This window comes from Choloepus didactylus, chromosome 3 (genome assembly GCF_015220235.1).
Source record: "Choloepus didactylus isolate mChoDid1 chromosome 3, mChoDid1.pri, whole genome shotgun sequence".
Classification (NCBI taxonomy): domain Eukaryota; kingdom Metazoa; phylum Chordata; class Mammalia; order Pilosa; family Megalonychidae; genus Choloepus; species Choloepus didactylus.
This window is the reverse complement of record NC_051309.1, coordinates 177,654,488-177,670,649: the sequence shown is the minus strand read 5'-3', so window position 1 is coordinate 177,670,649 and position 16,162 is coordinate 177,654,488. Positions and strand designations below refer to the sequence as shown.

The 16,162-nt window shown below is 38.5% G+C and overlaps 1 protein-coding gene across 9 annotated transcripts in view; it reads left to right on the top strand.

Moving 5' to 3' along the window:
* Window positions 1-16,162, top strand: part of NPY1R (neuropeptide Y receptor Y1) — a 25,290-nt gene extending 9,128 nt beyond the window's left edge. Inside the window, exons 2-6 of one of the 9 annotated variants that reach the window (XM_037830948.1) lie at window positions 7,807-7,978; window positions 8,188-8,296; window positions 9,592-9,692; window positions 13,465-14,314; window positions 14,419-16,162. In XM_037830948.1, coding sequence (XP_037686876.1) covers window positions 13,616-14,314; window positions 14,419-14,871 — 1,152 coding nt within the window. In that variant the 5' untranslated portion in view covers window positions 7,807-7,978; window positions 8,188-8,296; window positions 9,592-9,692; window positions 13,465-13,615 and the 3' untranslated portion in view covers window positions 14,872-16,162. The other 8 variants (XM_037830945.1, XM_037830949.1, XM_037830947.1 and 5 more) reach the window with 8 other exon arrangements.

Genomic DNA, 16,162 nt, shown 5'->3' with positions numbered 1-16,162 from the left:
TCATTATTTTGTTTATATGGGTCTTCTCTCTTTTTGATTTTGTCAGTCTAGCTAGGGGCTTGTCAATCTTGTTGATCTTCTCAAAGAACCAACTTTTGGTGATATTTATCCTTTCTATTGTTTTTTTTGTTCTCTATGTCATTTATTTCTGCTTTAATCCTTGTTATTTCTTTTCTTCTACTTGGTTTAGGATTGGTTTGCTGTTCATTTTCTAGCTTCTTCAGTTGATCCATTAGTTCTTTGATTTTGGCTCTTTCTTCCTTTTTAATATATGCGTTTAGTGCTATAAATTTCCCCCTTAGCACTGCTTTTGCTGCATCCCATAGGTTTTGGTATGTTGTGTTCTCATTTTCATTCGTCTCTATATATTTAGCAATTTCTCTTGCTATTTCTTCTTTAACCCACTGATTGTTTAGGAGTGTGTTGTTTAACCTCCAGGTATTTGTGAATTTTCTAAGTCTCTGATGGTTATTGACTTCTAATTGTATTCCATTGTGGTCAGAGAATGTGCTTTGAATAATTTCAATCTTTTTAAATTTATTGAGGCTTGTTTTATGTCCCAGCATATGATCTATTCTGGAGAAAGTTCCGTGAGCACTAGAAAAGTATGTGTATCCTGGTGATTTGGGATGTAATGTCCTGTAGATGTCTGTTAAATCTAATTCATTATCAGATTGTTTAGGTTTTCAATTTCCTTATTGGTCTTCTGTCTGGTTGATCTATCTATAGGAGAGAGTGATGTGTTGAAGTCTCCCACAATTATTGTGGAAACATCAATTGCTTCCTTTAGTTTTGCCAATGTTTCTCTCATGTATTTTGTGGCACCTTGATTGGGTGCATAGACATTTACGATTGTTATTTCTTCTTGCTGAATTGCCCCTTTTATTAGTATGTAGTGGCCTTCTTTGTCTCTCAAAACATCCCTGCATTTGAAGTCTATTTTATCTGAGATTAATATTGCTACACCTGCTTTCTTTTGGCTGTAGCTTGCATGAAATATTTTTTTCCATCCTTTCACTTTCAATTTCTTTGTGTCCCTGTGTCTAAGATGAGTCTCTTGTATGCAACATATTGATGGTTCATTTTTTTGATCCATTCTGCGAATCTATATCTTTTAATTGGGGAGTTTAATCCATTTACATTCAACGTTAAAACCGTGAAGGCATTTCTTGAATCGGCCATCTTATCCTTTGGATTATGTTTGCCATATTTTTCCCTCTCTCTATTAATATCCTTTATTGTACCCATACCGAATCTCTTTAGTACTGAACCTTTCTCCAAGTCTCTCTGTCCTGTCTTTGTTTCTCTGTCTGTAGGGCTCCCTTTAGTATCTCCAGTAGGGCAGGTCTCTTGTTAGCAAATTCTCTCAGCATTTCTTTGTCTGTGAAAAATTTAAGCTCTCCCTCAAATTTGAAGGAGAGCTTTGCTGGATAAAGTATTCTTGGCTGGAAATTCCTCTCTCTCAGAATTTTAAATATATCGTGCCATTGCCTTCTCGCCTCCATGGTGGCTGCTGAGTAGTCACTACTTAGTCTTATGCTGTTTCCTTTGTATGTGGTGAATTGCTTTTCTCTTGCTGCTTTCAGAACTTGCTCCTTCTCTTCTATGTTTGACAGTGTGATCAGTATATGTCTCGGAGTGGGTTTTTTTGGATTTATTCTATTTGGAGTTCGCTGAGCATTTATGATTTGTGTATTTATGTTGTTTAGAAGATTTGGGAAGTTTTCCCCAACAATTTCTTTGAATACTCTTCCTAGACCTTTATCCTTTTCTTCCCCTTCTGGGACACCAATGAGTCTTATATTCGGACGTTTCATATTATCTATCATATCCCTGAGGTCCATTTCGAGTTTTTCAATTTTTTTCCCCATTCTTTCTTTTATGCTTTCATTTTCCATTCTGTCATCTTCCAGGTCACTGATTCGTTGTTCAACTTCCTCTAGTCTTGTACTATGAGTGTCCAGAATCTTTTTAATTTGGTCAACAGTTTCTTTAATTTCCATAAGATCATCCATTTTTTTATTTAGTCTTGCAATGTCTTCTTTATGCTCTTCTAGGGTCTTCTTGATTTCCTTCATATCCCGTACTAGGGTCTCATTGTTCATCTTTAGTTCTTTGAGTAGCTGCTCTAGGTGTGTCTCTTCTGGTCTTTTGATTTGGGTGCTTGGGCTTGGGTTATCCATATCGTCTGGTTTTTTCATATGCTTTATAATTTTCTGTTGTTTTTGGCCTCGTGGCATCTGCTGTCCTTGATAGGGTTCTTTTAGGGTTTGTAGACCAGTTGAAGTCCTTATCTCTAATTTATCAGATCTACAGCTTCGTGGAGTACACTTTCTCTAACTAACCAGCAGGTGGCGTCCACGAGCCACCTGTTCTCCACAAGCCAGATCTCCCCCGCTTAGCCTTTTTGGTGAGTGGGGGAGTGAGTCTTGTGGGGCCCAATTGGTGTCCCAAGCTTGCGTGTGTAGTTGGTGTTGCCTGCCCTGTATGTGGGGCGTGTTTCTGGGCAGTCGGGGAGGGGGGGTGGCCCTAACAATCAAATCTCCCTGATGATCCTAGAGTTTTAAAGCTACTGCAATAGTCTAATCCTTCAGTTCAGTCCTGCCACAGTTTGTCTCTGCCACTGACCCACAAGTCTTTGGTATTGGCGTATGGCTCCTGAGACTTGCAAGTGGGCCCCTCTTCCAGGCTGTGCACCCCGGGTCCTCTGTTGAGGGATGACTGTGCTATGTCACAGGTGAGTGCCGTCCCCCCAGGGCAGTTCTGGGCTGCTGGGCTGCTGGGCTCCCAGTCTGCTCAAATGATGGCTGAATGGGGCTCTGTTAATTCACACTGCTCCCCCTTCCCAGCTCTGGGACATTCAGCTGAGGTTGCAGGGAAGGCTAATGTCCACGCCCAGTTTTGTGGTGTGTGCCTGTTATTTGAAGCACTTCCGTCACACTGGGTTGTCTGGGGCAGCTCTGGGCTATGGGGCTGGCGATGGGCAGGAGTGTTTCCTGTCCACCAGGATGGTGGCTGTGAGCGGACGCCCCCCTTTTCTTGGGAAGTTGTGTTGTTTAGTGAATTTTCTCAGCCACTGGATTATTGCCTTTTGTCTCAGAGCTCTCTTAGTTCTGCTCTTGACTTGACGTGCCCAAATTTCAATTCTTTGAAGCTTTCTGTATTGAGCTTCTTAGAGTAATTGTTTTAGAAAAAGCAAAAAGGATTTAAAAAAAAAACAAAAAAAAAAAACAAAACAACAAAAAAAAAAAAAACGGCCCTCCTCAGAGATCTAATGGGTTATTGAAATGCTAATAGACAAAGCAACCAGAGCCATTAAGGAAAGGTGCCCTGGGCAGAGAGATCAGCCTTGCTTCGGGATTTGCATATGCGCCTCAAGGCCTGATCTCCGCCCTTCCCCTTTCTGTGTTCACCAGAACTCCAAAAATCCTCTGCTTTTACTTTGGAGCTTCTCGTGTTGTTTTCCTTCTATGCCCGTCTCCTCTCTGCTGGGCTGGCTGCTCTCAGAGTCTCTGGTGTCTGGCCTCAGTCTATCTATGGTTGGAGTTTGAATCAGTAGAATGAGTTTCCGATAAGAGCAGCCACTGCAATTCTCCCTTCTCCTTCCTGGAGCTGACAGCCCCTCCTCCCCCGGGACTGAGCCTGGCAGGGAGGGGCGCGGGTCCCCTGGCCGCAAAAACTTACAGATTTCGCTGATCTCAGCAGTTCCACGTTTTCATGAGTGTTGTATGAAGTATGCCCAAAGACAGATTGCTCTGTGGTGTCCAGTCCATGCAGTTCCTGGCTTTTTACCTACTTTCCTGGAGGAGTAACTAAAACATACAGCTCACCAGTCTGCCATCTTGCCCCGCCTCAGAAGGCATTTTTTAATATTTGAAATGAACAAGTGGGCTTTGTTTTTAATTTTCAAAATTTGTGTAATCCCACTCTATTCCTTGTTTTTCAATCTTTTAACTTAACTTTTTTCAGTATCTATGACATACCAGATATTATTCTAGGCTGTGAGTTTGAAGAGATTTATACAATAGTCTGCTTTCCTGAGATCATAATGTAGTTGTAGATGTGTGCAAAGAAACAATTGTGATATAATGTTCTGTGTTAGAAATAAATCTACAGTGCTCTGCGACCATAAATAGGAAAGCAAGCTGAGCCTATGGCAGGGAGATGAGATGATGGAGAGGGTTAAGAGAAGGTTTCCTAGTTGAGAAGATACTTAAACTGCAATTTGAGGGACTGGTGAGAGTTAGACAGGTAGATGGAATGGGCAAAAAGGAAAGCAGGCAATAGCATGAAGGTAAGAGAGAATATAACATTCAGAGAAGTGCAAATAGTTCAGCATGACTGAAGTATGTGAGGAGTGGTAAAGAATGTTATTGAAAATGAAAAGGACTTAGTTTGCACTGTACCTGAAGGGTCTGGAGAACAAGTAGACAATTTAAGCTGGGAAATGATATGACTGGGCTGCTGTAGAAGCAACTGGTGTCTGGCAGAGCATTTAGGAGAGAAAAAAGTAGATCCTGATGGAGAAGAAAGAACATATTTGGGAGATTCTTAAGAGGTGAAATGAATGGGAATCTGTGACCAATTGGATTTTGGAGCATGAGAAAGAGAAATGCTTGGGACAACCTCTAAGTTTTAACTGGAGGGATAGGTATGATGACACTGATTGAGATGAGGTCCACCAGCGAGGAAGCACACTTGCCAAGGAATCTTGAAACAGATCTGTACTTTAGACAGAGATTTGGGGTTATGAGCATATAAGGATGTAATCCATGGCAGATAATATTATTATCCATTAAGAGGGAAAAGAGAAGATTACAAATGGGATCCCAGGGAGAAAAGCAGTAAGAAATAGATGAAGACAGCATATTCTGGGGAACAGTCTGAAGAATTGTCAATGAGGAAACAGAGAACAGCTTGAAGAGTGGAGTTAGGGAAGTCAAAGGAAAAGATTCCAGGAAGAGGGGATGGTCAAGAGAGTCAAGTGCAACCTAAAGCGTAAATATAACAAAATCTGAAATGTGTCTATTGGCCTTGGCCATTGGTGTCCTGGGCCGCAGCACTTTTAGGTGGGCCATATTTGAAGAGCAAAGGAAAGGACAGTATATGTACCCTGTTTTTGCAGAAACTACCCAGTGATATCAGTGAACACTTCATGCCACCTCTATATTATCTCTAACTTTAAGATTTATTTATAGTTGATAGTATGTTGTAGATTTACTGGATGCATTTTTCTTTCTTGGTGGTCCATAAAATAGTGTTGCAACTCACATTCTGTGGGATCATAGGGCCAAAGAATTGTAGTAGGTAATTCACAGAAAGAAGGAAAAACTGACACATAATCAGTTCATAGTATATGAATCCATTCACAAACATCCTTCATAGTTAAGCTCTCATCTCAATGGATTTTCCTCCTTATCAGTATAATTTTTACATTTTGGTTTTCACTTGTAGTATTAACGCATATCAAATTTCTTCTGAATGATAATTTACCTGTATCAGGGCCTGATAGAATTTCAGGAACTTCACCCTTGCAGTAGTAAATCATCAGGAGACCAGTAAAATAATTACAGAGGATAAATTTCAGTAGCAAGCATAATAGCATACTTTTATCTAGACAATTATTGAATCATGAAATTTAAAGGCTAGGCCAGACCATAAAGATATTCCCATTTTGTTAGATGATTAAAAACTCAGTTCTAAAGAGATTTAATGAGTAGATTCTAGCCCTCAGTTTAAACGACAGAGCAAGACTGTTATCTAAGAGCACATGAGAATAGGTCATTAATTTAATTCTCTTAGTCATGATTTAAAGATCAAGCTGTTTTCAAAGCTGGGAAGGAAATATACAAAATTCAAAAAATTCCTCTTTTCCTAGCAAAGGTGAAGTTTTGTTTAATTTGAATCTCAAACAGGAAAATAACCAAGTACCTTTTTACTTAGGAGTATAAAATTATCTTGAAATTGAAATGAGGAGCCTCTTTAACACAATTTCTTCTGAGGAATTCAGGTTACCTTGTTTATTTCATACCTCTTGTAAGACAACAGAATAAAAATATCTTGTGATTTTTGTCATTGTACTATGCTTAATTTTTCTAGCTTACAAATTAGAGTCCTCAGTAAATAGTATTTCTAGAGAATGATATAGCAGATAATTTTTTTTTATGTTGCTGTGGTTGAACATTTCAGAACTTCTCTTTGGACCAAAAACTTTGGCATAGAAAAAAAGTGTTTGAGACCAATGATCAAAGATTGGTATTTGATATTAATATCTCAAGAATGGAGCTTGATAGATTTGCCTTAGGAAGAACACTTCATCAATATTAAATTAATAAGGTGGTAAAATACAATGGCTCCAGGAGTTCAGACATTCTTACAGACATGCCTTTATTAGCATTCCCTGACAAGACAGAAAGTAAAGTACATAATTAGTTCAACTTATTCTCTCAAGTCCAAAATATTTGTTGATATAGCAAAAAGATTTATATAAAATATATAACTTTAGTAAAGAATTCAATTACTTCATTTATAATTCTTGCAGCAGACTAAAAATAGCCAATTTGAAATGTCTTCCCTTAGATGATCAAAAACTTGGGGGAAAGGGAACTTGCTTCTAAGAACATAATGTGTGTTAAGGAATTGGAGTAGACAGAGGCTGAGTAGAAACTTTACTCTTTAAAAGAATTAAAAATCCTAAATTGTGCCTCATATTTTCATCCTTGGTTAAAAAAATCTATACCAATTATATTCTGCTATTTTACTCTGTTTAGCTGTTAGTGGGATTTCTACAGTTACCCATGTATGCTCATATTTTATGATTTTACACTGATACATTTATTACATGGTCATGATATTTTCAGTCTTGATCATAATCCCTTTCCAACTATATGGAAAATGTTTCTAATGGCAAATATGTTACAAAGTTTACGGGGGTGGGGTGGGAGGGGGAACTCCAAAAAAAACCAGGTTGTGTACATCATTAACTATATAAACAAAAGTGCTATGGCTTTTTATCAACTTTATAAAATGTTTATTCAGCCTAACAACGAGAAAAAGAAAACAATATAAAGTTCAGATGATTTATGTCTTAGAATTTTATTTTGATTTAAGTTTTAAGATGGAATGTAATCACCATTGTTTTGTAATAAAATCTTTAGCCAGAATCTAAGCAGTGTCCTCTGTCTTTATTAGGAAGACTTTTTATTATTTGTCAGTTTGGGAAAAAGTTTTAGTCATCTACCTCAGTAAATAATTTGCGTGTGAATTACTCAATTTCGACTTTTCAAACTAAAATAGAAGTATGCAAAACATCTGACATCAGTGTGTCAATTACCCTGATTCATCGGGCATCACCATAGTTTTGCTCCATCAATGTAGTCTGTGTACATTCCATTCTTTTCTTCGTAATGTTCAGTACTTTAGTAGATTAAGCACCGAGGAAATTGCATTGACATTTTTCGACCACCAAGAAAACGTTCGATTCATCGTGCTCGCCTAAAAAAAAAAAAAAAAAAAAAAAAAAAAGGTAGCTAGGCCTTGGGAATAAATCTGACTCAATGCATTTTCTTTTCTTAGAGGAAAGAAAGAAATCTTAAAAGGCCAGACTACCTCATCCGAGCTTCGCTACTTTTGCTTTTTTAAGATTTTTTTCTTTGTTCACTTATAAAATGAGGAAAATAACTTCTCGGCACAGGCATGAGAAATATTTGAGCATCACAAAAGAGAACAAAAAACATATTAGTGGCATTATTGCGGTAAATTTCATGTTTCCTCTTCCCGTAGACAACAATCTCTTTTATTCTCTAGTAGGGCAAACGCTGGAGCTTTTCAGCCGTGTAAAACTTCGGCCACAAGATGGCACTGACCTGCAAACAAAGAAAAAGACGGGAGCATTGACTTTTCAAAAGCCTGGTGAAATTGCCTTGCCTTCTCGGAGTCAAGGACTGTGGAGGGATGAAGGCTGACTCCTCTCTGCGCGGTGCGTATGTGTCTAACAATGCGTGGTTTGTGTTTAATTGTCTTTCTTTGCAGCATTCCTAGGCAACGCACGCCCGAGGTGTGTACCAAAGGTGAGCTGTTTGTGGGGGGAGCTCCTGGCGCTGCGAGCGGGGCCGCGTCACGTGATCCCGGGATGCGGTGGAGTTCGGCTTCAAGGGGGCGTCAGTTCCTATCTTCTTCAATCTTTAGGATTCAATCCCGAGAGATACCAGCCGAGCTTTTCTCCCCGCCCTGTTCCTCGCATTACCACCTTTCCCTTTCTGATAAGCGGGGGCGAAAAAGACGAATCCAAGAGAGGGTAAGTTTCAAGTTTACCCCTCTTGAGGGACTTTTGCCGGGAAAGGAAGAAGAAGGAGGCGAGAGCCCAAAACCGGCTTTGGGTGTGCTGAGGTTGGGGCGTGGAGTCAGCCTTTCAGATCAGGTCCCAGCACGGGCAGGTCGCACCTGGGAAAGGGACAGATACTCCAGATTAGCGGATGACAACTCCAGACGTCTGTCTATTGGTTTGGGGCCGACGTTGGTAAAGGAAGAAGGTACCTTCTGGGAGGTCGGGGCGCTCCCACACCTACCCCGGGGGATACCTAAGGGGGATCCAAGTTACCTCTTTGGGTTCTCTTAAAGACGCTTGAGAGGTGCGAAGGTGCCCTACTTCGTTTTCCTCGCTCCTCGCTCATTTTAAGCATTTTTTTCTGGAGCTGACTGGAACCGCTGTAGGGGGCGGACGCGCTGGAGTTTTTTCGCGGGGTAGCAGGCTGGGATGGGCTAGGGAAAGGTGGCTTGGCGGGGCTTCTGCCTTCTCCCCCCTTGCGCGGCTGGGGTCCGGCGGGGGCGCAGACTAGCTTCAGCGGCCGCAGATCCTTCCATCCGGTGTACTCGTTGGATCCCCGCGTCTGTGCTGGAATCGAGTCCCGCTTGCCCACGGCTGGGCCCTTCCAGTGTGTTGCTGCGTGCTGATGGAAACGTGGAGCCCTGTTCTCCTGTTTCCGAATATCAATCATGAAACTCTTTAGCTCCTACTCAGAACGATGATAAAGGAGCCTGGCTGGATTCGGTAACTTCTAGAGCACAGGAAAATCATAGAGGAGGGTTCAGATAGGGAATGTGTTTAGACAGTTCATTTTTTTTTTAGAGAGCTCAGCGATTTGCCCTGCCTACCTGGATGTTGGGAGAAAGCAGTTCTCGCGGCTTGGCACACACAGGCAGAAGGACGGCCAGAGTTGGCCTGTCTCTGCCTGGACTGGAACAGAGGAAAAGTAGATGTCAGTCCTAAAGCATCAGAGTGGTTCCCTGGTAGGGCAAGAGAAAGCAGAAAGCTATCCAGCTAGTTTCCCATGCATGACTTACAGAGCGTTTTGCGGTGGCTAGTACCTTATTAGTCTTTCCTGACTGTTTTAAGGCCCTGTTCAACAACCCCTCCCCCGCGGGAAGGAACAGGGAATTACGTAACTCATTTAGATAAGCTAACAGTAATTTTGGGGAGGTTGTATGTAACAAGGCTGCAGTTTCTTTTCTAAAATAAGTTAGAATTGCCAATCCTGAGTATTTGAAAAAATTTATTTGCTGCAGGTTATGAACACAGAGCTGTATTTTCAGGTAGTAGCAGCTCTACGAACAGCAAGTAGCAAAAGACCAGCATTCTAATTGGAAAGAAGAAAATTTCCCTCTGGAAGTGGTTTAATTTGCCAACTGGTGATGTATGTAGTGTTTCTATTTTGTCTTTAAATGCACATTACAGGTACAGTGAGATTTAACAACTTTTAATTTTGAGGTTTCTGTACTTACATAACTTATGTTAGCAATACATATTGGAATAGTAAATGTCACACTTTCTTTTGCAAAAATAAAGCTTGTAAATTCTTTCCCACTTAGGATCCCTCTTTTTCTTAAAATTATCTTCCCTTGAAATTATACAACGATAAACTAAAAATATACTTTTATCCAATGCAAAACTATTTCACCCAACTGGAATGTCTTCTGAATATGCTGTTAGCAAGGAAGGGTTACAAACATTTTTTTTTTTTTTGGTTTTAAATGAAGTTTGTATTTTCTGTATAGCTAAGTTAACTTCTACTTAGTAGGAAAACTGGTGTTCTCATAGGGCATGTCTATCAAATATGATTCCAAAGATATCAGAGTAGAGTTTCAGTGTGTTGATCTAAACTCATCTCCAAGAAATCTATCTTTGTAGCCCATATATTGTAATAATTTAATAAGTGCTTGCATTAATTTCCACACGTGTTGAATTTTGTCAAAGTAAGTCAGTGGATACAAAGTTTGGAAGAAACCTATTTTTCTTCCTTCTCACCACAACACCTTGGTCTGCACACCCCATTATCTCTCACCTGGATTGTTGCACTAGCCTCCTAATGAACTTCTCTCCTTCCTCTCTTTCTCTTCTTAAATCTTCCTTGCTTTAAAAACAATTAGAGTAATGATTTTAAAACGAAAGTCATATCACTTCACATATTACTTTGCCAAAGACTTTCCAGTGGCTTCCCGTCTCTGTCATCATACCTTGGAGTATGGCGCCACTCAATCTGTGCCCCCTCTCTTTACCCTTATGAATTCATTTACTATATTCTCTCCCTTATTTATCCCCCTTCTCTTTCTTGTTTAACACTCCAGGAACACTCCAGCTTTAGAGATTTTATGCTTGTTTTTCTCTCCACATGGAATGTTCTTCCCAAGTTATCTGCATGGCTTCCTCTTACCACTTCTCTTACCACTCAGTGATAAATTGCAACCCCCAACAGTCCCAATCCTCCTTCCTTGCTTTATTTCTCTTCATAGCACTTAGTATCATCTAGTACACTGTATTATTTGCTTGCTTATTTTTTATTTGTTTGTTTGTTTGTCTTTCTCCACTTACTGGACCAGAAAAAAATACAAGGAGGAAATTTTGCCTGTTTGGTCCCTGCTGTCTCCACTAAAACCATGCCTGACACAAAATAATTGCTTAATAAATAATTTTTGGTTGAATGAATTCTCTTTCAAAAACAATGCCTTTTTTTTCATAAAGTAGAAAAGTTTTCCCTATATATCTGACTTAATAGAAGGGCTGTTTAATTAGCAATCATTTTGCATGTAAGAGGACTATGACAGAATTGAGCTATTGATGTTAATATTAACTCAAACAAGAATCTACAGTTTCAGCCGTGCACCTATGCTATTAATCAACACATTTTTATTCAGAATCTATATTGTATGGCACTATGAATTATATACAGTCCCTACCTTAAAGTGTATATTATTATATTATTACTTTCAAAAGGAGCCAACTGAGGATTCGAGGAACTAAATAGAACTTTGAAAGATGGGTAGAATTTGGATTTGGCGGTGAGACAGAGAGAGAACATCTGACAAGAGGAATGGCGGAGTGGAGATGCAGAAGTTAAAATGGGCCAAATGCATTTGGTGGACTGTGGATAGATTGCCCTACCTGGAAGGCAGCATTCACAGTGGAGTTATTTGAGCAAGGAGTGAAAGGCAGAAGGCAGTACTATGTAGAAGTCTTTAAGTGTCAGGCTGAGGAATGTATTCAATAGTCTACACCTCAGGTGTCTCATAAACTGTGTCTACAGTACTCATGTGTTTCATACTGGCATATATTTACTCGTGGTAGTTGGTGACAGGTAGCCATGAGAAGCCATAGGAAAAGAAGGATGCACTTTCCCACCAAGCTGGTTTTAATTCAAACAATGAAAATAAATAATGAACTGGCAGTAACGTTACAAACCTTTATAGTAATTGAATATGCAGTATGCTGATTTTTTTTTTTTAATTCTTAAGGAAGTGAGACTTCCAAAGAATTTTTAGATTATTACCTGCTTCTTCAAGGTTTGTTCCCAAACCCTGAGATCCAAGATCATTTTCTCTGCCTTTGCTATTCTTGAGAGAAAGCATGTATTATATAAATATTAAGGAGGCATTGCAGATTGTTGCACAGCAGAGGGGAGAGCCAGCTTTCAAGTAGTGTTCACACCTGAAATCAATCCTAGCCTTAATACTTTCATTCTGACTTAATGATAGCAAACCTTATTTTATTCTTCAGTTTTACAAGCTCAAATTGTGGTTTCATAATAAACACCCCATATTCTAGAAAGCAAAAACACTCAAGGAAAGGTTCATTAGAGGCTTCCCTTGAAAGGCTAATGCCTTTTTGTTCATTAAATTTCTTATCTCCCTTTCAGTGGAAGTAAATTTGCATGATTTTCTTTATTCTCACCAAAGAAAGAAGGAAATGGAAGTCAGTTTCTTAGAACAAGCACAATGGCCTGTTAATTAATGTAAGAAATCTTATCTCATATATTTACTTAGTAATTTAGAGAAAATCAGAAATTTAAAAAAGAGCTTTTAATCTCCACAAGACTGAAGTCTGTGAATTGTCTTGTTAGTAAGTTAAGAATATTTACATCACAAAATTTTGTGAAGGAAGAAAACTACAACTAAAATTTAGAACCCTGCATTGGGTTCCCATACAGTTGGTGGGGAGGGGTGATATTTTTGTGAGTAAAACCTTATTTATCCTTCAAAAGCTTCTAACTCACAGAATCTTAGAAAGCTTTAGAAACATCCAATTGAATCGCCTACACGATGCAAGAATCCCCTAAATTGCTCTTTCATGTAGTGCTTATTAAACTTTTGAGTATGGAACACTTGCTAGTTTTGCAAGCCATTCATTCCATTTGATTGAACTTTTGTTCCTTACATTGCCATAAAATTTTTTTTTTAATAATGTATGCTCTTTGGTCCTATTTCTAACTTATGTAATTACACAGAATGTTCTAAACCCTGTTTCCTATTCCATATGCACCCCATTCAAATATGAGAAGACATCTATACCATTCCTACCGAGTCCTTTATAGGTTAAACATCTTCTGGTCCTTCAGTAGTCCCACATATGACAAAGTTTTTTGGCATTTCACTGCATTGAACATTGCCCTTTGAATATACTTGTGCTAAAGCCTGCCTTAAAAAGCAGTCCAATTTATAGTGGAACTATTACTATATTTGACCTCTACACACATTCTTCATTTCTACAGTCAGAACAAGAATTTGGAATGTGGTAGTGTTTTTTTTGGTTTGTTTGCTTTGTTTGTTTCTTGTTAAGTTTCATATATTTTCTTATATTTTAATCCGTGCATTAAGTTGTTTGTTATACATTCCTGTTCTCACAATGTTTAGGAATGGTCTGATACTACTGTTTATATAAGGCTTCAGGTATAGGATTTACATATGTCTTACTGACTTATAGACGTTGAAATTCAATATGTAAGCCCAATGAAAAATATTATGTGATTTTAATTGTTTTTCAAAATGTTTGTGCTGTTTCTGCGATTTTAAAAAAAAGATTTTATGCAGGTTAAATTTTGTTTATTTATCTTGGTGTCTTTGCTTTAAAGATTACTATCATTTTGAATGCCGTCAATAAAATTAGTAATGTGATTGGTCATTTTCTCTTTACAGATTGTTCAGTTCAAGGGAATAAAGAGCTCAGAATAACTTTGGTAAATGGATTCTAATATGGGGAATAAGAATAAGCTGAACATTTGACCTGCTTTGAAGAAACATACTGTCCATTTGTCCAAAGTAACTTACAACAGCCAAACCAATCAAAATGAATTCAACATTACTTTCTCGGGTTGAAAATCATTCAATCCACTATAATTTTTCAGGGAAGAGTTCCCAGTTTTTGGCTTTTGAAAATGATGATTGCCATCTGCCCTTGGCCATGATATTTACATTAGCTCTTGCTTATGGAGCTGTGATAATTCTTGGGGTCTCTGGAAATCTGGCCTTGATTATAATCATTTTGAAACAAAAGGAAATGAGAAATGTTACCAACATCCTGATTGTGAACCTTTCCTTCTCAGACTTGCTCGTTGCGGTCATGTGTCTCCCCTTCACTTTTGTCTACACATTAATGGACCACTGGGTTTTCGGTGAGGCGATGTGCAAGCTGAATCCTTTTGTGCAATGTGTTTCAATCACTGTGTCCATTTTCTCTCTGGTTCTTATTGCTGTGGAACGACATCAGCTGATAATCAACCCAAGAGGATGGAGACCAAATAATAGACATGCTTACGTAGGTATTGCTGTCATTTGGGTCCTCGCCGTGGCTTCTTCTCTGCCCTTCCTGATCTATCAAGTATTGACTGATGAGCCATTCCAAAATGTAACACTTGATGCATTCAAGGACAAGTATGTGTGCTTTGATAAATTCCCCTCGGACTCTCACAGGCTGTCTTACACCACGCTGCTCCTGGTGCTGCAGTATTTTGGCCCACTCTGTTTTATATTTATTTGCTATTTCAAGGTAAGAAGGCTCTCCCCCCACCAGTTCCATTTTTACTTTCTTTCCACAGAATTCTTTTTTTAAGTAAGCGAAGCTAATTGAACTCATTTTTTTTTCCTCTGTAGATATATATACGCTTAAAAAGGAGAAACAACATGATGGACAAGATGAGAGACAGTAAGTACAGGTCCAGTGAAACCAAAAGAATCAACATCATGCTGCTGTCCATTGTGGTGGCCTTTGCAGTCTGCTGGCTGCCTCTCACCATCTTCAACACCGTGTTTGATTGGAATCACCAGATCATTGCTACATGCAACCATAATCTGTTATTCCTGCTCTGTCACCTCACAGCAATGATATCCACCTGTGTCAACCCTATATTTTATGGATTCCTGAACAAAAACTTCCAGAGAGACTTGCAGTTCTTCTTTAACTTTTGTGATTTCCGGTCTCGGGATGATGACTACGAGACAATAGCTATGTCCACCATGCACACAGATGTTTCTAAGACTTCTTTGAAACAAGCAAGCCCAGTCGCATTTAAAAAAATCAACAATGATGATAATGAAAAAATCTGAAACTGCTTGTAGCCTTGGTCCCAGATGACATCTGTTTAAAACAAGCACAACCTGCAGCCTATTTTCATTACCTGTTCTCCCAAGGAATGGAATTGAAATCATTTGGGAAAGACCAAGATTTTCTTGTCTTGCTTTTTACTGATTTTGTTGTAGTTGTCATTATATTTGTGGATTACATTTGGAACAAAATGTACAGGCTTTGGAATCTTCTGGCAATAGTTTTGGCTAGATGTCTTTGGAATGCTTTTTTTGAATTCATGCATATAATATAAAGGTTTCTATGCCATCTTTATTGGAATGAAATTTTTTAAAAATATTATAACCTGACTTTAGAAGCATTAGCCACCAATACACTCATATATTCTTTCAATAGGTTGGGCCATCCTGATTTAATGGTAGCCCTCATTTTAGTCTGTTGCAGAGACAGCAGCATGCAAAAGCAGCATTTACAATGTGGAGCTGAAAGAGAGTCTATGTCCTACATACCTGTAGTCTGAAATCATTCAGGAATGAGCTGCATTGTTTTTTAAATTTTAAGAGCGGATTTAATTTGGTCCTAATTTATTACCACTTTTGATAAGATAATAATGCATTAAAAATGCTTCTCAGCTGTGAATATCACAGGGAATTGGGCCACCCACAAGAATTAAGTGGGAAAGCAGTTCCCAAGCTTCAAAACTATTTTGGTACCTGACAACCAAAGCATTTCAGAGTAATTAGTTTAATAAGTAAATTAGTATTGCTGCAAATAGTTAAGTAATATTCATTTGAATTGATGGTCAAAGTTTTCCATTTTTCACAGACTATTAAGTGTTTATCAAACTTTCCAGCATAAATATACATGTGATTCAAAAGACATTTCTTGCTTGCAATATACAGAAACACAAAAGCTATTTTCCATACATCAGTGCCTATATGGTAGCTCATTTCTAACTTTCAATGTCCATCTTTCAGAGAAGATGACAACAAAGGTACAATTTTAAAAGAATGTTCACCCAAGCTAGCGGGATAAATAGCTAAACACTGAAAACACTTCATATAGCCCATGTTAACTTGTATAAATTAAGCGTGCCTTGTGAAGTCTTATAAATAATGCACTATATAGAGTATGGGGAGTTGTGTTGTGTTAATATACTTAATTCTGTGTATCTTGTAATCATAATTGAGTCTGAGAATCATTTGGAAAAAAGATAATTTAAACAATACATCCCTTCAATGTATTATATAAAGTATTAAAAGTATTTGATTTCAGAAGGGCAGACATTTTATTAAAATTGTTTTTCCTTTTTCA